Source organism: Poecilia reticulata, chromosome 5 (genome assembly GCF_904066995.2).
Source record: "Poecilia reticulata chromosome 5, P_reticulata-male-v2, whole genome shotgun sequence".
In the NCBI taxonomy this organism is placed as follows: Eukaryota; Metazoa; Chordata; class Actinopteri; order Cyprinodontiformes; family Poeciliidae; genus Poecilia; species Poecilia reticulata.
In genome coordinates this window covers 10,710,961-10,732,183 of record NC_088834.1, presented here as the reverse complement: position 1 = coordinate 10,732,183, position 21,223 = coordinate 10,710,961, and the positions used below count along the sequence as shown (strand labels likewise).

The following is a 21,223-nucleotide window of genomic DNA, read 5'->3' as shown; positions in this document are numbered from 1 at the left end:
TGCCTCTCATTATTTCACTGCAATTATCTTTGGTTGAGCCGCTCAAGATGGGAGCTGGTGATTAAAATAAATGATACTGCTTTCTAAGATTTAGCTTTCCTCTTTAAATGCATACAGTGTAAATCCTGTCATGAGGGAATATTTCAGTAAGTGCTAAACCTCTTCAAGCTTAGATGTTTTCTACTTTTCAATTATTGCCACATGCCCGTGCAACCTATAAAACTCAAACAGCACAGCGCTACTGTTCAGTTTGGTAAACATCAACATCTCATAATCTATCTTCTTCTGCTAAATGTGTTTTTAAAGTACATCTGTTTCCTGAGTTCCAAACCAGATTGGTTTCAGAGCCACCTTCAGCAAAAATTGCTGCACCGCACTCACATGTACAAAGAAAAAAAAAGGTGATCTTGAAAAGGAAGGAGAGAGATAACAAACGAGTGGAACTAAAGCGTACTGGGAATGTTGTTTGTGAGGAAGCCACAGAAGGGACATAAAAAGGGATGGTTGCAGAAAGGTTAGCAATTCCTTTCAGTGCCATGGAAAAGGACCAAAGGAGAGGGAAATTAAATGTTAGGAACCAAAGGAAAACTGACCCTATAAAGGAAAACAACTTGAAGGAAATAAGACTGTATTTTAGTAATAATCTGTATAATGTTAACTTCCTATAAAATGAATTAATTACATGTGTTTATGTAAAACTTGTAACTAAAGAATAGAAAGGCCTTTTATACAGATGGTCAGAGGGGCAAGGATGAATTTTACTGTTTTTTGAATAATTATTTTGTTTACTAAATTAATTGAGCAAGCTAAGGTTTGCCTGTGGAGCCTCCTATTTTGTTACCAATTTTGAGTCAAGTAACAAGTTGGTAACATTACATCCCTTGTGTGTGAAGTTTCCTTAAAAAGCAGACAAATAAAATACTGAGATCAAATGCAGTATGAAAACCAGTGAGTAAAATTTTTTCACATCTGGATTGGTTTGGGTTACAGAGAAAAGCAACAGTTGAAATATACGTATTTATCAAAGAAGTTTACATTTTTCTCTTTTAATTCAAAGTATAATGATTTTTTTTCTAACTAGTTTTTTCCAGCTATTGTCCTTGGGACATTTTATTTTCTCATGAACAATAATCAATGAAGATACGTAGTTCTTCCTATTATTATAATTATTATAAACCTTCATGACACTTCCATGATATCCTTGAGTTATAAATATAAAAAAGATTAAAATATAAATACGAATTTGAGTACTAAACAGCACTGCTGCTGTAATAAGCTACACTATAATAACTTTGATAATTGTCTGCCTGAAGATCAGAAAAATCGTGTTAATGCATAATTTAATCCAATTAAAGAAATATTAGATGCAGCAGTGTGATTTAATTCCTAGCTCAGTAATTCTCCTCTTAAAAGACCCAGTCCCTTAGGAACGGCACAGGAGAGTTTCTTAGATAATACAAGACTCTTAATATACAAAATATTTAAATACTAAATAGTAATCAGAAATCTGCATAAAGCTTTAAATGTACCAAACTTTGTTTTCACATGCAGCTGTCTTTTATGCATTATTTACACATGTTGCATATATAACTACAGGATATTTAGCGTATAGTTTTAAAGGAAGATGTAGTTCCTTTTGGGCACATTTACTGAGATGCAGCACATCACACAAAACATGGTGGAGCAGAAGGCTAGCAACAGGACATAGTGTAAAGTCTGGGTCATTTCATGGATGTGAGCAAGGTGTTCATGTTACCTATCTGTGCAGCGTGGGGGCGGCGGAAAGGATTGCGCCTCATCACATCCTTGATTCGCTCCACCTCCTGCTGGTAGCGCTGACGGTCCTTCATGGCGCCCTCCTTGGCCTCCTTCAGCGCTCCCTCCAGCGCTTTAACTCGCTCGGCGGTGGAGCGGAGACGTTTCTCCAGTTTTGGAAGCTCACAGCGAAGATCTGCGTTGTCGCGCACCAGCTGTAACCCATGTCAAAAAATTAACCCGACTCGGACTGACAATGTCAGGATTGATACTTTTGCCTTCCTCTGTGCGGTAGAGCTCACAATGGAGTTGATTTGATCTAGAAGCTTCAAAACTTGTTTAACTTTTAGATTAGAGTAACAATATTATGATTATGAACTTGTGAAAGTAAATCATGCTTCGTTGACAACATGCTGCACTGAACAATGCGCCATCCTTTTCAAGAAGGTTTTAAATACAAAGGATTAAACAGGATTTTAATTATTTAACCACAATATTTTTACTTTTTAGCTCAATTGATATGTTATGAGTTAATGAAGACGCCATAAATTGGTTCGTCCTAACATGACATGCAGAGTAGTATAAAGAAATTAAAATTTAGGATGAACTTCTTGTTAAATAACTGGAAATAGGTTATTCTTGTCTTTCAGCAGCTCTATCTTACACTAAAAGTTCATTTTATTTCGTGAGGAAACGTTTCCACAGCAAGAAAAACACATTTTAGCAACATCACAGCCACATTTATAGCTACCCTTTAAATTTATATATTTTATACAAGCACCCTTTATGAGCTGGACAGTATTTCATCTTCCTCTGTATTTTACAATGTTTTAGGACACAGAGAGTGGGATCCTTTCTTCACAATCCCTCTAAATATCACTTACATTTATTTTTTATTCTTCATAGGAATTAGATCTCAGGATGGGATAGTGATGAAGGACAGCTGTTTTTGTATCTGTTGAACTATCTCTGTTGAATTGACTGTAGGATTATTATTTTGCAAAATATATATTTTTTTATTTTTAACTCTTGATATGTCAAAGATTCTCAAACAGGATTTCTGATCTTTTTTATTTGTATTTTTTTTAAATAGGCCCACAGAATCACAGATCCTTCACTGTATCTAACACTATGTACTATTTCTTCTCACAAAATTACCCTTTGATTTTCAAACACACTGAAGTGTATATTACTGAAAGCTCAACTTTAGTGTCACTTGAAATTGAGGTTCTAGTCAAATTCACAGTAAAAGTGAATAAATTAAATATAGGGTTTTTATTGGCATGACTTTCAAACAACTGGTTGCCTTTGAGTGTCTAATGCTTGTTAAAGGAGTGGGATTAGTTTTCTAACTGTGTGGAAACTATTTTGACAAAAACAATCAAAACACAGCAAGTCTTTATGTGAATCTATTTTAGTGCCTTTTACAATTTATTTACCTGTAATTGTGGAAGGCAGGTCATTTACTTATAAAGCAAAGAATCATGACGTTTTGCTTGGTAGTTAATTTGTTTTCAACAAAGTAATTCATTTTAATTTAAAAGTATAACTCTTTGTGGAATATGATCATCTTTTAAAGACCATAATTTAGCTTTAACAACTTATTCATAAAACATTGTAACAAACAACACTGTGGTAAAACAAATGATAGTAGTTTAACCTCATGAAGCAAAATCTATGTGGATATTGTTCTGCACCTTAATTGCTGCTCTACACAGGTTTCTTTGGGGAAAGATAATGACCGAACCTTTAAACCGTGACAATCTGCCAGAACGTGATCATGCAACCTAATCTCCAAACTGCAGAGATTCTGAATTAAGAGGTTCTACATGCAAGCAAACTTGGCCAACAGGCAAAACATCCAAGAAGTCAGTTAACTGACCTCAGGCTCAGCTGCAGGAGTTTATTGTTTGGCTGTGAATCATTTTAAAAGAAAACAAAGACGAACAGAGCAGAGACTCCCACAGGAGCTAAGAGATGTTGTAAGAGAAATCAGCTAGCTGGACAGATGGATGATTAAATCTACCACTGTCCCACACCCTCTTTGAAAGTCTTATCATGCACCTTGGGGAGCTTGCTGATGTACGACCACAGGTTTTTTTTTTTCCATCTGCACCATGCCAGCAGGTAGAGGATGGGATTGAGACCCCCAGCAGTATCCTCGGGATTGGTTTTCAGCCTGACAAACTGCTGCAGTGCAGCTCATACCAATCTGCCGGCCTCAAAATATTCTGCCAGTCTGCAAAACATTTAGCAGAACACCACTTAGTGTTCTGCAACGGTCCATTTAGGAATATTAAAGAAGATGGGAAGTGTGAGTTTGTTTGTGTGCGTGTGTGTGTGTGTGTGTGTGTGTGTGTGTGCGTGTGTGTGTGTGTGTGTGTGTGTGTGTGTGTGCGTGCGTGCGTGCGTGCGTGCGTGCGTGCGTGCGTGTGTGTCTATTTGTTCTGTGTTTGTGTCCACAGACAGATTTTCAAATCTTGATTTTATCTTACAGTTTGTTTTTTCTAAAATGTATAACGTTTGACGCCTAATTTGCTGTTTAATTATGCTGAAGATTGATGGTGCAAATGTTGCTTTTACTTACAGTAGAGCAGAATTCAACAGTTCACCCCATAAACCCAAATGGCAAGAAAGTAATCATCAAGAATAAAAGTTAAGTGTTGGACAGGACTGACTGAATATTGTCTATAAACAATAATGTTCAAGTTCTGCCGCAGATTCTCAATTGGATCTAGATTATAATGGGGTCGTTACCAAAACCCACCAAAACCCAGGAAAATACAAAGTTTCCTGGGTTCAGCCAGGAAACTTTGTAGTGAAATATTTTGTGTTTTCTCACTTGTGTTACCTGTTTGTGAACTTTACTAAGTTGCTCCAAGTTGTTTTCAAGAAAGGAAATCTTTTGTTTTTGAGTGATAAATCCCCCGGTGTCATTAGGTTCAAGCTCTGTACTCTGTCAAAATAAGAAAAAAAGAAACATCTGTCAAAACTGCGTTACAGAAATTGCTGCTTTTGAAAATGCTGGATTGTCAGACTGTTCGGTCTTGCCTTACTTTTCTCACTCGAGTCGTGAGGTCTTGAACAAAGAGCTTACGGAGGTTGTGCAGGGTGTAGAGTTCACGGGCCTACAGAAGGAGGAAATGAGTAAATTAGCTGTTTAGTGGAGCTGTAATTGGATTGGCAGCTCCTGAAGGCAGTTTATCAAATCGTGACAGTAAATAATGACTTACAACAGTCTCCTCCAGCCCTTTGAGGTCCTGCTTTGACTGCTCATGCCGTTCGCAGAGAAATCTATACATAGACAGGAAGATGACCAGACAGAACATCTGAAAACTGAACTTGTCTTTACCCAAATGATTACCTCATTCAGATCAGAATAATTCATGACTGGAGAACAAAGGGAGCATAGACCGGCTGCTACACTCATGGGGGTGTTGCCCATCTGCCATCTGATGCAATATGCTGCAAAGGTCAATGTAGAAAGGGACCCTTAACAACCAGCTGCTACCTTATTAACAGGAACTCTGATGGAGATGCAAAATGGGTTGGACAGGAAGATGGACGCAATGCAAGAAAATGGTGCAAAAAGTGTACACTGCTAGAATCGTCCACTATAAAAAGACTGACAGAGCTGCAGAGTGGCTGGGTAAAAAATAGGGAAAACAAAAGACAAATGAAAAAGAAAAAAAAAAAAAACAGGACGATGGGAATCTAAAGAGGCAGCTTGCCTCCAGGACTCCATATGGCGAGGTGTCTGAAAGACGGCCAGGACAGTAAAGAAGAGACTCACGTCAGTTCCTCCAGCTGCCGGCTCTTGTGATGCTCCCGACTTCTGAGACATTCAAAGTCGTCGTGCAGTTGCTCCAACTCCAGCTGCTGCTTCTGGTTGCAGCTGAAAAAGTTGAAAACCGATCGGGTCAGGGGCGGCAAAAACTGATGCTTTGTGCTTTAACAGCTTTTCCAGAATAGAAAGCAGATACAGAAGCTGTATTGTAGCTCACACATGGGAGTTACTTTCCTCTACTTCTCTGCATCACGCTGTGCTACAGCAAAGCAATTCTCATATTTTAATGTTACTTACAGTGCTGTGAAAATGTATGTACCTCTTTACGGACTTGTTTTACTTTCTTGCTGCAGTTAGGTTTTTTTTTTAGATCAAATACACTTATGATCAGACAAAGATAGCCTTAGTAAAAACAAAAACAAAAAAAACTTTTAACATGCCAATTGGTCTCATATGAAAAAGTATTGACACCATGTTAAATCATGGATTTAAGAGAGACAAACAGGCAAAAGCTGAAGGGATCTGAAATTCAGTGCATCTGTTCCAAGATATTCCTTGACCATTTTAAGGTAAAACATTTTGCTTGGCGTTGCCACATGTCTTTGCATCAAATGTGAAAATAACTGCTCTGGTCAGGGTCTGAGGCACTTCTGGGCTCAGTTTAGTGATAACCAGGAAAAAATGAGTTTTTGGTGGTGGTGGGAAGATTAAGATTTACAGCAGTGCTTCATACCCTTGACGGGCACTTTGACAGCAAACAGGGGCTGATTAATTGGCCTCTGGATAGAATCAGGTCAACACTAAACTACTAAAATTTCCTTCCCAATATTAAAAATATTTACCAGTAAACATTTTTACACATCTTAATATTTCCCTTTTATCTGAAGGTATTCCCTTTTGTTTCTAATCCTTTCATCTCCGAAATACGAAACGCAAAAAAAAAGACATCTGTGCACCAATTTGCCCGTTTTAATAAAAGGATCAGCAGAAAGCCTCTTTTTTTCTCCCTTTCACATCCGTTCGGCCTCAGTAACACCCATCAATCCATTCCAAGCTGCTTATCCAAATTCAGACTGTGAAAGCAGGATAAGCAGATCTGTACCAAATGTGTGTTCGCGCAAAAATGCTTCACATCTCTTCCTTTGGTGGTAGCGGGTTACTGTGAGGCCAGCTGGGATGTGTGCTTCAGTTCTTTGATGGGGTCTGCGGCCTGGCCGGCGGTCTCCTTCTGGGCGGTCATGCTCGGTATAGTACATCGTCAGTTTCAGGCACCTAAAGGGACAGCTATTTTCACATTCAGGCTGAGTCAGAGCAGTGGCTCTTCATGCGGAGGTTTGGTAGAAGCAGCTAAGCTCTAATGTCTTCCTACTCCTTGGCTTTGTTTGCCTCCCACGTCTTTATCTCTTGTAGTGATGGCTTAGATCTTCTGAGAATTCAGCTAAAACTATTTAATCTATGCTGTTTGAATATTTTGCCTTCTAATTGATAATGGTTAGTTTGGAAAAGAAGATGCAAACAAAAACAGAATTTTAAGATTTTTAAATCTTTAAATTTATATATACCTCAACAATTTGAATCTATATCAGGGACTGATATTAAACCCAAATTAACCTGGTGAAAGTTCAAATATTGAACACAAGGAGATTTGCTAATTAATATTATCATTGCTTAGCTTGTCATAACTCTAGTATGATAGGTTTTGGTAACAAATGGCCCACATCTGTTCTGAGGAAATACCTTTTAGGGACAGCTAGGTGCATCTGGGTGCAACATCATAATCCATTCCCTCTTCTACCAAATTGAACTAAATACTTATTTCCTTTATAAACAGTCATTTAGTTTCACAGAGGCCAGGTAACAATCTATTAATTTGATTAGGATATGCTGCAGAAATGATGAAACTAAATTTTGCAGGATATTATCTCTTGGGGACTGGATTTGGGTCCCTGACCTCAACCAAGTGGAGTGTCAATAATTTTGGCACAAAGTCCAGCTTGTTCCTATGACTGAACCTTATGGTTTCATCTTTACTTTGTGCAGATGAGCTACTGGAGTGGTTTGCACCAGAGCGACGCTGCTGAAGTCAGCACTTCATATCCTGAACGAATGGTTCTCAAAAAGAAAGGAAATTATGACTCCTTCCTCCATGTTGATGATGGATGGACTGGGACCTAACTTGCTCCGGTGCAAATGATGCCTCTATCTGCCACATTGAGAAAAGACATAGATCCAGGGTGCAAATGGCTGAAATGAGCTTCCGCAGTAGGATGGTTGGGCTCAGAGGAGGTCCATTAGCCAGGTGGGCAGCTTGGAGGAGAGCCGCTGCTCCATTCCTTCTTAAGAAGTCATCTGACCTGGTCCAGTTACATAAGGAGCACTCTTGGGTGCCTGCAGTAATGCGGATGCTGCATTGGAGGGCATCCAGGCACATACCACTGCAGGAAAACACCAGCAGACCAGGAACTAACACTAAAAAGCTTGTTCATCCCTTCAGACAAGGGAACTTGTCACTATCTGGATGTCTGAGTTTCCCTTCCAGATCTGATGCCTCAGCTACATAGTCGGTTGATAAAAGGACGTATGGATTTATATTTCTACATTTTTTGTGAAATTCAGAATGCACATTTATTTATTTATTTATTCATGTATTCACTTGCATGTTTTAGAAAACATTTAATGTACTGCCTGAGATGCAAAACAGCCTCAAAAATAATGTTAAGTATGATGGACATTATTTAGTAAAATGTGCATTAAAGTAAACTGAAAGAAGTACTAACTCTGTTAATTCATCAATGGTCTTCTGTTTCTCGTTGATCTCGTCTCGAAGGCGGCCGAGCTGCTTGCTTTGGGCTTCACGGTGCAACTTCATCTGCTCCTCCAGAGCTCTCTGCGGAGTCGCCAACAAGAACGAAAAAAAGACCAATAAAGTGAGTGCAAACACTTCCTCTCAAAGGAGAGAGAGCAACATGACGTGGGAGGAAAAGGGCAAACAGCTAAACACCAGGGGAAAAGAAATTACACACATTGTGCAGATGTGAACTTGAAAGGCTCTCTAGGCACTGAGCACAGCACAACCAGTGTCAACACACTGCCACTGAAACTGATTTAGGACTAATGAAGCTGGAGCTTGGAGACAAAAACACTCACATGAATACAAATCTAAGCAAAAAGATCACAGTTACTTTCCACCTGTAAAGCTGCTTTCACCTTTGCAGGTGAAAGCAGCTGTAAAGGTGCGAGAATTTTGTCCTCGCTGTTCCCACAACAGCGAGGACAAAATTCCTCTCTGTTCCAAATGAGCAAAGTTCATCATCCATTCTTGGCCCTTCTTAAGGATGGACGGACGGACGAAGGGACGGATGGACGGACGGACGGATGGACGGATGGATGGAAAATTTTGTCAGTGGAGCAGAGACTATAACTTTAAAAGCAGATTTTTTTTTTATGTACAAATAATTTTTTTATTTGTGTATTTCCAAACCTTGAATATATGTAAATCAAATTCCAGGATGTGCAGCTGACAAATTGTGATGCTATCATTTTTAAAAGATTCATTGAATTCATAATGTGAAGATCATGACCGTTTTGAAAGTAAATAGGTGTCCAACCTGGAATAAGCAAAGTGTACCTAATAAAGTGAACATTGACCAAATCGGCCAGATGCATGAAGAAGAGTAAAAAACATACAAATATTTCTCCATATTTCAGATGTCTTTCCATATTTAACATGACCGAAAAAAAAACCTTCAATTACAATTTCTATCTTTTGTCAAATTTATCCAAACTGCCCTGAAACCAAAGGAATCCTTTCTTCCTCTGTTTGAAGTGACTTCATAATTTGGTTTGTTCCGGTGCTGGAAAATACAAGAATGGACCATGATGTGCGGATTCATGGCTCAATGGAAAAAATACTTTAACACCTGGATTTACCCAAGTGCCGAGATGCTGTAATAATAAAAAGCATAGTATATGAAATCGCTCTTACTGTAGTCATAGTTACCTTCATATCAGACAGATTCTGGAGAGATGTGCTGTTCTCCCCATTGGTCATCTGTGACATGCTTTCTGAAACAAGCAGTTTTAGATCAGATGACAAAGGAAAGAGTGTGAGAAAACAGAAGAAAACACAAGAAAGGATGTTGACATGGTGACAATGTGAGTCACATAATTGTTTTATTCCCACTGTGACCTGATAGCCAATCATTAAAGGATACTCATGCTGACATCGGTCATGCTTTCATTAGGAAAATATATAGTTGTAAATTAAATCTTTGGGTCACGCTAACCCGATATTGACTCTCTGCCGTCTGATGATGAAAGCACTGAGCTCTGCACCTTGCTCCAGGCAATGCAATCAACATGGACTTTGTATTTGTCATCTGCTCCTGTCCCCGTCTGCCTGGCTTATTGAGTACAACCAAAATGAATTTACAAGTTCTTAAACCCACTGGTTATTTAATTCACTTCTCTGGGAAACCAAAGAAAGAACAACTTACATTGCCTCTGGCCTGATTTGTGAATTGTGTCAGAGCGCTGGGAGTAGCAGCAGCAGCTAGCTGCGCCCTGCATGAATTTCAAATGTTACATTAATCTTTTTGTCCTGGACAAGGGAAATGTTTATTTAGCCTTATTTTTCTTGTCCTCAACAACATTAAAAAAACGATGACAGAATAAAATGCTCCACTGAAGCAAACAACAGTTTTTAGCAGGAAGTCGATTCCTCCACAATTCACCTTGGTCGCCACGAAACACAGATTGTTTTGTTGTTTCCTGGTCATTAATTTTGCTGAGACGGGATTACTTTTGACTGTTTCAGAACGCTGACCTTAACGTTTGACTTTGGCAACCGTCTGCAATTTATCATGATCTGCAAACTGGAGCAGTCCTTCGTCCTTCACAGGAGAAACATGGAATGTCAAACAACATCGTTTAATATTTACACCAAACAAGGATAGGTTTTCTTCCTAGAGGATGAAAGATTTGTTGCTTCTTGCGACATTGGTGTATTCACCTTAATCATAAATAGATGTTTTATTTGATCAGACTTTGTAATATGTCTTGCTGCATGTTGTATTTCACCTGATTTCTCTCCTAAATTGCTGTCTTTTATTTTTTACTAGAAGTCAGACCCACCAGTTCAGAGTTCGTAGATACACCAAATTAGGTGAACATGTTCCATTGTGTTTTAACACAAAGAACAATCAGCTTAGTCACCTGGCAGCAACTTAGTGCTTTTTGGCATTTAGATGTGGTGAATGACTTGATTAAGTTCATGCAATGCGTCAGAATGAGGAATAAAAGTGGTTTACAGTAAAATTGTTGGTGCAAAAACAAGTTGGTGTAAGCGTTTCAGAACTGCAGATTTGCAGTTTCCTCATCTACATTTCGTTTATAACTGTTTGAGGTAGTCCTGTCTCAGATAGCTGGCTTTACATTGAGAGTAATTTACATTTGCTACGATCCGTATTCGTTTACTTCAGCTACTATTCTGCTCTGTAAACAGTGTTAAAAAATGGCTCACAGTCTGATAGATTAGAAATACTGAATGAACAGGGGATTGCCCAAGGTCTAATGCCATGTTCAGCTAAGCCAATCATCATTGTTCATAAAGAAACACATCATGTTTAGAGGCAGAATCATTAATGAGGATATGAGCTAGTCATTAACCAAACTAATAAAGCAGAGCCATGGCTTCAGACAATGCCGGTGCCACTCCACATCCACAGCCATGGCAGCTACTTTCTGCCTTGGCAGAAACCAGTGAGACAGTTGATAAACCTTCTCCTCCAGTTTGCCTCTAATGGAAGATTAAATTAGTGTCTGGGCAGCCACCCCACAGCGTTTTTTTGACGAGTGGAAATAATCCTAAATGTCATTTCAGATTAAAATCAAATCTTTTCAGAGATATTTTTAAAGTAGTCCTTTAAAAATGTAAGACCTCTCAAAATTTTTTTAAGTGATTCAATCTTACTAGAGATATTGCATAATGAGGGGATGGCTTATGGCTTGTTGCACCACATAGTCCAGATGAAAAACAAGATATGGGATAATGATGCAGTGATGTTTCTGTAAATACATTTTGTGATTATTGTTCTGACAGCAGAGATCTCCTAGTTTAGGTGAGTAGGTGTTTCTTTGTACATATCCTGATAGGTCAGCTTTAGCTGAACAGCATGTTCTCTTGTTTCTCTAACAGCAGAGTGGTCACTTTGTCAAACAAAATTCACAAATTACTTATTAAAAGTTGATTAGTTAAAAAAAAAAGGCATTACAAAAACTTAAGTCACATTTACTTTATTTCACTATTTTGACTGACTTAAGAGTTTTTAAAGATGTTACGAAAGGAACAGTTTATCAAAGATTTTAGGTCCATCTTTGGACTTTAAGCTGCATTTCATTTGTCAAGAAAGCCAGATAATGGATTTCAAAATGACTCACAAAATTTACTGTTTTACACCTACGAGTTAGAAAAACAGTAAAATTTGCCAAATGTTGTAATCAGCAACCAGGCTACCTACTTTCAGAAATTAGAAGCTGGAAACCATCATGAGCACAAGGAAACGTTTAATTTCTGCCATTTTAAGAGGATTTTACACAAAGGGCAGTTTTTTCTCACTTGGAACATGCTGATTCTGATATCCGAGTACAATCCACCATTTTACTCTTTCAGCATCAGTGACAGGAAACAATCAAAACCAAATTTTATGTCTGTGTTGTGTTTAATCTGAGAGTTAACTTGTAGAATTATACTAACTGGTGTAGTAATTGTTTTTTTATTTTTTTTATGAGAAACTCTATAATTAAAAAAAAACATTTAAAATCACAAGTAAGTTAGCATGGCAGAAATAAAATCCAGCAGGATTTTATGCTGGTTGTGTTGGTCAACTCTCTGAACCTCACAGAGCTGAAGGCTCTGTCTTTATTTTAAGTTTTACGTTTATGATATATTTTTATTTTATGTCACAGGGATTCAGGTAATACTCATCTGTACCTTGAGCTCTGAGGTTGGCCATCTCCTCAGTCAGAGAATCATAGCTGTCCTCCAGCTGTCGCTTCTTCAGCTCCACATTCTGCATGCAATCCATCACAGAGCGAATCTTTGCCTCATGCTGAAAGACACAACGTGAATCACAAAGTTTGAAGATGAATAGAAAACCCCAAACCTTTACCCATGAGAACCCTGCACTAAAGATGAGGAATTCTTCTTCTAAGCTGAATGGATGTACTGACATTAAATATGTATGAGCCCCAGTCATTAGGGAATTTAGTTTAAACACTAAAGATAGTAAAATTTACCTCCTGATGCCTGAAGGCAGCCTCAGTCACAGACAGAATGTAAAATATGCCACATTTTAGAATCAGGACTGCATGCACAAATAAGGGTGTGAGATCTAAAAAGCATCTAAAAATTTCCACAATGAATTGCCTTTCATCAGAGTAATTTAGTCCCCACAATGGCCCACTATGCTAAACGATAATTAAACTGATAGAAGAGTGTGCTTGAAAGATAATGATGATGATCATCGGTAATGTGCTATTTGAGGTTCTAAAATCTGTTCTCCTCATTTTTCGACAATAACACCAGTATTTCTATCCCTGACACTCTTCTTTTCTCATCCGAATGTTCTTTGTCTCCTCGGTAACAAACAATAGCCGATTCATTACTTCAGATCTGCACCTGTGAGATGAGGAGGTGGCATGACGACAGCTCTCTGCTCGTCTCCTCCATCTTTTGGTTGCATTCTGTTTGGAGGTTCTCCAGGTGTCGGCAGCGCTTCACCATGGACTTCACCTCCGACTTAATCTTGCTGATGTAGAGTCGAGCCACCGTGAACTCCTCCTCGATCGCGCCAGTGATCTCCACAGGCTGGAGATAAATAAGGCACACAGCAGGAGAGGCTGTTGAAAAACTAGCAGAGTTGATGTTTTATCAAGATTGAGTGGCGACAATTTAAAGACAGCTGGGAAATTATAGGAAGAAGAGGCGGGAAAAGGAAAGACTTTTTCTGGCATCTTTTGCACATAAACATTTGATTAAGAGCATCATTTAGCAGATGCTGTGACTTAGCTGGTTAGGAGTGGACTATATAGGATTAGAGAACTGTACACATCAATCTAAATGTCTGCTGCAAATTCTGTTTGCAATTCTGTTTACGCCGTTTGCAAATTCTGCTGCAAAGGTCCATAAACTGCTCTTTGTAAATAATTTTAACATGTCTGAGTCGTACTTCAACAAACATCATTTTGTCGTGTTATAACCATCGATTAATTAAAATCTAATTAATCTAATTTTATGTGACAAACCAGCACAATACAGAGTATATTTATGAACTAGAGGAAAATGTATACGTTTTCAAAATGCTTTACAAATAAAAATATAAATGAGTGAGGAACTTTTTAAATATTAAAACTTCCTCTGCTGTTTTTCCTGCAAGGTCAATTTGAGCAGCATCTTGGATCTAGTGAATACTCACGACAGAAAAGGTGACCTTTTTTATTCAGCACGTGGAAACAAACCTATTCAGGACAGGCATGTACTTCAGCAAATTCAGATCCACTCTTCCATTTCACAAACGTAAAGAATATAATTTTTGTATTGAGATGCCAATAACATGATATTCTAAACTAGGAATGCAGAAAGATTCAACAGATCTTGCAAAAAGCCGTCATTTGAGCCATAAATACGATTGTTATTTGTTTCTCACCAGCTTGATTTCCCGACTTCCAACTATAGTGCTGAACTCGCGCAGGTCCCTCATGAGGCCGTTGAGAACCTCGGCGATGCGTTTTCTTTGGTGGCTGCTCACCTCTTGGATGCGGGACAGCTCTGCCTCTAAAGCCCTGAGGTGAGACTGTTGGAAGAGACACAGAGGGATGTGGAGGCACTGAGTGCAAACAGAGGACATGTGCTTGAGAAAAAGGATTTCATTCAAGAAAAAAATAAACAGAGAGGAGCTCTTTAAAGTTTACGTCTTTAAATTTGTATCTGTCTTTTACATTTTATCTCTATTCCAGCTCTCAAAGAACTTAAAGAAGTGCAGATTTGCATTAATTTAACTTGAAGGCAGAAGGATTTACATCCTTAGAGAAGCTCTTGTATAACCTGCACTTGCTTCCACACTGTTACTTTAGATCTGCACCTGTGAGATGGTTATATGGTTAATGTGATCAAGGTTGTTGTCATAAGGATTTATTTAGTTTGCTTTTTGAACTGTTAGATCGTTATTACAGCCTAGTATTTAGTGATTAAGGTTTCTGCTCATCTGCTTTACTATAAGGTTTGCATGTTTGAAAGATCTTGCTTGGGTAGTTTAAAGAAAGAAAATAAATCTCTTCAATCTGATTCTGTATGTGAATCTTCTTCACTCTCCTGATAGACTGAGGTCAAACACCTCCATCAAGCAACTCCTGAACCTCCCTGACTTAGAGAAAAAAAACACTTGAATATGTGAAACACCACCTAGCTATCACTTGATGCCAACATTTATCAGTCTGGAGTGCTCTCTCTCTTTCTCCATCTGTTCAGATGCAAAAATATCCATGTGCCAAGCATAAACAACAAAAGTTGCCAGGTAGTGTTACACAGATGCTTCATTCCTAAAATACAGGGGAAAAAATGAAATATTGCCAGCAATGTTTGTCAGCAAACCTGACGTTTTATTATTTATGTGAGTTCAAAAGATTCATAAAAGTGTGAAAACATGCTTGTATTCATGCAATATCCAGCTATTTAGAGAACACTTGGTCTTACATTTTGTATGCAGAGAACATATTCAGCTTTCACCTTTTTCCTCATTTTGATACATAACTTCAAACTTCCATGTATTTCACTGGGACTTTTTAGAACAACTCAACACAAAGTAATGCATAAAAATATACACAAAATTTTAAACCTTTTTTTTTCAACAGGAAATAGTAGTTTAATACAATTTCACGCCACACATTTCAGATATTTATTTGTAAGATAATTTTATAAGCATGCATTTGTGTGTGTGGTTGTGTTGCCCTATGATGGGTTGGAAAACCGTCTGGAGCGAATCTGAAGGATGTTACCTGAACTGGCTCAAATAAAATGTTCTGCAAGTTTTATTGTTGTTGTTTTGTTTTGTTTTTTCTATCTAAGATGCATTTTTATTACTGGCATTTAATCAGGGAGAACAAAGACTGGACTAAACGTGTTGATTATGATGATTATGACCTAATGTAATTAGAATGAACCAGTAAGTTTTTCCAGAAAAATTCTGAATTATATAGGAAAATAAATAAACTTGATAGAGAGATGTTGGTTGGGTACTATACTGTATATACACAGTCAATATTTGGGGCTATTTTTACATTTCTGCATCCTGTGATTTCCTGCTGCCTGCGGCTCTGCTGCAGTGTCAATAAAGCCCTGGTTGCTTTAATAACGGCTTCAGCTCATCGGTATTGTTGAGTCTGGTTCCTCTCATCTTTCTTCTTGACACAGTTTAGCTTAAGCCAGCTTGCAGACTAATCAAACACAGTAATATTATGATTAATTCAGGTAGTGGTGCTTTTTGACAGACTGGGAAGGTGCCAAGTCCTTCTAGTAAATGAAATCTGAATTTCCATAAAGCTTGTCAGTCGAAGGAAACTTGAGATGGTCTAAAATTTCCTGCTTCTACGTCGGCGTCGACAACGCGTCCTGGATTAGTCTGTGTGAGGCGGCTCTTGAAACTCCGACTCTAGCCCTTGTTAATCTTCCCACAAATTCTTGAATGGATTTTGTTTCTCAATCCTCTTAAGGCTGTTGTTATCCTTGTTACTTGTGGACCTTTCTCTACCGCGCTTGTTCCCTCCAGCCAGCTTTCATTTAATAATGCCCGGATACAGCAGTCTGTGAAAAGCCACCTTGTTCAGCATTGACCTTTTCTGGTTTCCACCTTGTGAGGCACTTCAATGACTGTCTGCAAGAAAACTGTCTCGGCATTCCTCCCTGTCATTGTGGAGGCCAACACATGGCTATTTTGTATAATTTTTTTCAAAATAAATAATTGTTATTGATGCTATGTACAGTATTTTCAACTTTTTTAAAAATGTACTTTGAAGTTTTCATTGACTATAAACCAGAATTTGTCTAAACTAGCGGTAATAAACTGCAATTAATCTATTTTATTTACTGAATTGAATTACATATTAATTATTTATTCAAATATATTATTGTTCCTGATGCCTTGTTCATACAGCAGGATTTTACATTTTTCAGTTTATTTTCATACACATGACGGTAAATAATCATAGGTTTAACAGGTTTGGTCCAACCGTGTGTGGTGCAGAGCCACACATTGAAATACACATACACAAACACACGCACGCACACACGCACGCACACACACACACACACACACACTCGAACATTCAAATGTCGGACAGGAAATATAGCAAAATCTCATGGGATCAAACATGAGTTCAGAGTACACAAACAAGGCCAAAAAGTAAGATGCAATGGAGATAGGTTGTGCACTATTTTTAGCACCATTGCAGTTGTTTTGTCTTCTTTGTTTTTGATTCCTCTCTGTGTTTCTGTCACCTCACTTTCTGACTCTCTGCACATCACATTTAACATGCGATGTGTTTTGTCCTCAGAGAACACCTCACACACCTCACAACATATTGAACTACATCCCCGATTTAAGACTAGCACGTTCCCAGACTCCTTCTGAGTACACAAGGTCACTCTTAACACAGCAGACAGCAGAAATATTTACTAAGATTATCTTTAGAGTCATCATAACAATCGGGACATTTACAAGATTGTTGAAACGGAAAGATCAAGTGAAAACTTGGCATGATAATATGTGAACCAGGCTTAACTAAGAATAAGCACATGTGAAAACAAGGGCACATTTCTGCTTAATACAACTGAAAGAGTGCCTCCTGTTTATAAAAACACACCGACTCACATTCACTTTTTTTCCATCTTTTTCTGAGTAAATTCAATTATTTTTAATGCCTTGCGTTGCTTTGTCGACCACATTGGGCTTGCTCTTTTTCTGCCTGCCGACTAGGCGGCTTATAAGCTGCGAGGTGAGGAGCCTCTCTCTTCAGTTGTATGAAACGCACATAACAGATATATTTATATGTTTCTATCTATAGCAATTAATTACTGCAAAGGGTTTGTTGCTGTTAGCAGCTTACGACACAAATGTGTGAGTAAGTAAAAATAAGCTGACTTTATTTAACAAATACACGCTACATAGTCGAGGGGGGTAATACCACTCATGCTTGACTTAAACAAAGTATGGTGCATCTATATAGGCCTTTAAAAACAGCATGCCATCTACTCAGCCCAATGTTACGCCCATCAAAATGCAAATGGTGAAAGTCCACAATCTCGGCTGTTTAGTCTTCATCTCCCCCATTAACGCAACGTTGTTATCCTTTAAAGGTCGCCTCCCCTGGCAAACTCCAACTTATGAGCACATGGCAGTAAATCATTAACCCCAGATTATTTCTTCATGAATAAATAAAAAAGAATGAAGATGGAAAGGGTAATAAAACTATTCAGCTTATCTAAAGAAAGATTTATGAAAAGATAGTCAAGAGAAGCCTGTTGAAGTGATGGACAGAGTAAATGAAACTGATAGAAAGGAGCTTAAGTGGTTAGATGGATGGAAGAAGGTGCATGAAGGAGCGCATGAAAGGCAGTGACATTGAGTGATGGCCACATGCAGAACAAAAGAGGAGTTTTAGCTGAAGAAAACCAAGGAGACAGTCAAATGACAGATGTTCGCCACTTTTTATATCCACGCAGCAAAATTTCAGCCGAGGATTCATAAAAGTAAAAAGTTGTCCTGAAGATGCAGGATGAAGCTGAGGAAAAGCTTTGTCACTGTGAAGTAAAGTAATTTTTATGCCATGTATTCGTCTATCACACTGCTGGCAGACGTTCCTGCGACGGCTCCCTGTCAGCTGAGAGGTATCGACAGAGCACAGTGTAAAGGAGAAGTTGTGCTAAGTGAAATGATTGGGGACAAATTGCAGTGCCAGCTGAGTTTGAACTGAACTGCGCACAGCGTCGTTATGTTGTCAGCTCCTTTCATCAGTTCTTGGATTGGTTTCTGAGAAAGTCAGGGATAGAAGTGATGGCCGTATGGCAGACTGTAAAACAGTATGAAATATTGAAGAGGCTTTAATACGGCGGCGAAGGGTTCACTCGGTTCACAAAGTAGGTCATAATAACTGAATTAAGGCTTTGCTTCCTCTGCTGGGCCACTCTATCGACATTAATGTTTGTTTTTCGCTTGAGGTGCCTTTCTATGCTATGATCCACTTTCATCTTAAATAAGTCACATTACCCCTGCTAAGAAAATACTTTTGAACGTCTTCTTTCATTTGTCTTAAGTTTTATTCTATTTTATACATGTGTTGATGTAGTTATTTCAGGAAAAAAATCAGCTATGCTGACTTGTAAAAAATCGCTTTAAAAATAAAACTGAAAACCAAAAGAAAGTTAGAAAACAAGGATTAGGACATAGGCATCACAGTTATTTTAATTATATGGTTTATAATGAATGACAGATTTACATCACTATGCCAACCACATATTGCTGAAAGCCAAGTTAAATCAGAGAAGTGATTTGCTTGTTATGTTTTTTCTTTGGAGTTAAAGAAATGTACTAAAAGCAACTTGTAAAACATGCATCAGCTCCTGCAGTGATGAGCTACCAAAGCTTTTTTGTGTACATTGAAACATGGTGGTGGTGGTTTTATCTGCTGCTTTACCGTTTTGTACCTTAAACACTGGCTATAATTGAGAAAGCCTTAAATTCACTTCACCACCAGAATATACCAAAGGAAGAGTAGTTCAAGACCTAAAAATCAAGCTCACTTGAGCTTTGCAGCAAGTTAATGATAATAATTTTAATGTTTAAAAATTTTACCACCTCTTACCATGGCTGGCATCCATGTAGTTTCAAATCATTTAACTATGTTGGGAATTTTCCTTAGCAGATTAAGACTTTTAAACCAGACCTTTACTGCCTGTGAGGAAATGTCTCTATAAACAGAGTTTTCTGTGTGAATATCCAAATTTTGTTTTACTTTAAAAAAGCAAGAAACTCCGTTAGAAATGTCATGTTGACTACAGCTGTACTGACCGACAGGCTGTCCAGGAGAGTCAGTAAGTGGCCTCCTTGGTTGCACTTGACAGCGTTTTCAGATATCCAGGATGAATGTCACCTCTTAGGAGTGTTTGTCCCCGTGACATAATTTCTCTCTTCTCTTTGTTTACTTTTGAAATTTAATTTCCTCAATGTCTGTTTAACTTCATTCAAAAATGTTACAATATATATTCAGAAAGTGACTTCGTGACAGATTTATTTCTGCAACATCCCTTTTCGACTTTGCAGGATGAAATACTTGTAACAACACCACTAGAGAAACTCAGACTCACCATCTTCTTTCCAAGTTCTTCAGCCAGCACCTGGTTCTGCATGCTTTTCTCCTCGACCTCCAGGCTTTTCTGGTCGAAGTTTACAGCCAGCTCCTCCAGAGCCTGAAGCACCTCCTTCACCTCAGTCTTAGCAGACTCATTTTCCGCTTGCAGCCTGCTGAGCTCTGACTGCACCTTCTCGCTGTCTCCCCTGGATGAAGCTAAAAGCTGAAAGGTAAGGAGGTTTAACTATATATAAGAGCTCCATAAAAGAAAAATATGTGTAGAAATAAAACTGTAAAAATGCAAAGGACTACTTTTTAACAAAACAAAACAACCTATCTTCTAGAGAAAATAAATGTCTTTACAAGACTGTAATGCACTGCAGATAAGCAAATTATTCCTATTTAAAGTATTCACCTCAGAATATCACTGCACAAAGAGAGAGGCCATTTTATTTTGCCACCAGCTTTTGTTATTCTGCTGCGGCCCACTGAGAGTCATCTCCCTGAATGACACGTCATAAAATGTAGATGCTGCTCTTCCTGGGTTTTCAGTATATTTGCACAAGCTCAAAGCCTTTGTTTGGACAAATGGTCATTATGCTGCAAAGTCTCTGATTTGGTAGCTACAATTATGGCAACTCAGCTCACAGTAGGGCTGTTATGGGACATAAATGTCCAAATCTAGAAAAAGTGGATTCCACGTTTTTTTAGTGGAATCCTCCCAATATATTAACTATCTTTCTCATTCTTTCCTTGCTAGATTCCCCAGTTTCTCTGTTTGTTGCCCTGGTTCTATGTTGGTTAGCCTACTGGGTCTCAGCCTGTGATGGTCCATTGCCTTTTATTTATCTGCAGATTTGTTTTGATGCTCCTGGACTGACAGTTGTAAGTTTCTGTTTCTACTCATTAAAGACTCTGCTTCACCAAACTGCAGGTCCTTATCTAACCTAAAAATGCCAACAGTATGAGGTTAGCAAAGTAATGATTTGGGGAGCCATGCTATTTGCTGGTGTTGCTCCACTGATGTGTCCATAGACTCAGTAGTTGTTTTTTATTTTCCAGCAGGACTTGGCCCTCAGGGGAAAAATACCAATGCCAGTTTAATGATTGTGCTTTCTGTGTTTTTTATTAGCTAGAAAACTGGCCTGTACCCTAAAAAGAATCTCTGGGTTGCAGGAAGGTGAGACACCAGATCCAACAATGCTGCCATCAAAGCAACCTGAATTTAACATCTAAGGAGACCTAAAGGCTGATCATCTCCATGCATTAATGCAGCAATTT

The 21,223-nt window shown here is 38.3% G+C and overlaps 1 protein-coding gene across 2 annotated transcripts in view; it reads right to left on the bottom strand.

The window, feature by feature from the left end:
* Positions 1-21,223, bottom strand: part of kif5ab (kinesin family member 5A, b) — an 88,635-nt gene that overhangs the window by 11,375 nt on the left and 56,037 nt on the right. For both annotated transcript variants that reach the window (XM_008408475.3, XM_008408474.3), the window contains exons 14-24: positions 19,959-20,165; positions 14,248-14,394; positions 13,221-13,409; positions 12,534-12,651; positions 9,543-9,607; positions 8,320-8,429; positions 5,549-5,650; positions 4,989-5,049; positions 4,812-4,883; positions 4,607-4,711; positions 1,757-1,970 (exon numbers count right to left, since the gene is read on the bottom strand). In XM_008408475.3, coding sequence (XP_008406697.1) covers positions 1,757-1,970; positions 4,607-4,711; positions 4,812-4,883; positions 4,989-5,049; positions 5,549-5,650; positions 8,320-8,429; positions 9,543-9,607; positions 12,534-12,651; positions 13,221-13,409; positions 14,248-14,394; positions 19,959-20,165 — 1,390 coding nt within the window. The remainder of the gene's footprint in view (positions 1-1,756; positions 1,971-4,606; positions 4,712-4,811; positions 4,884-4,988; positions 5,050-5,548; positions 5,651-8,319; positions 8,430-9,542; positions 9,608-12,533; positions 12,652-13,220; positions 13,410-14,247; positions 14,395-19,958; positions 20,166-21,223) is intronic.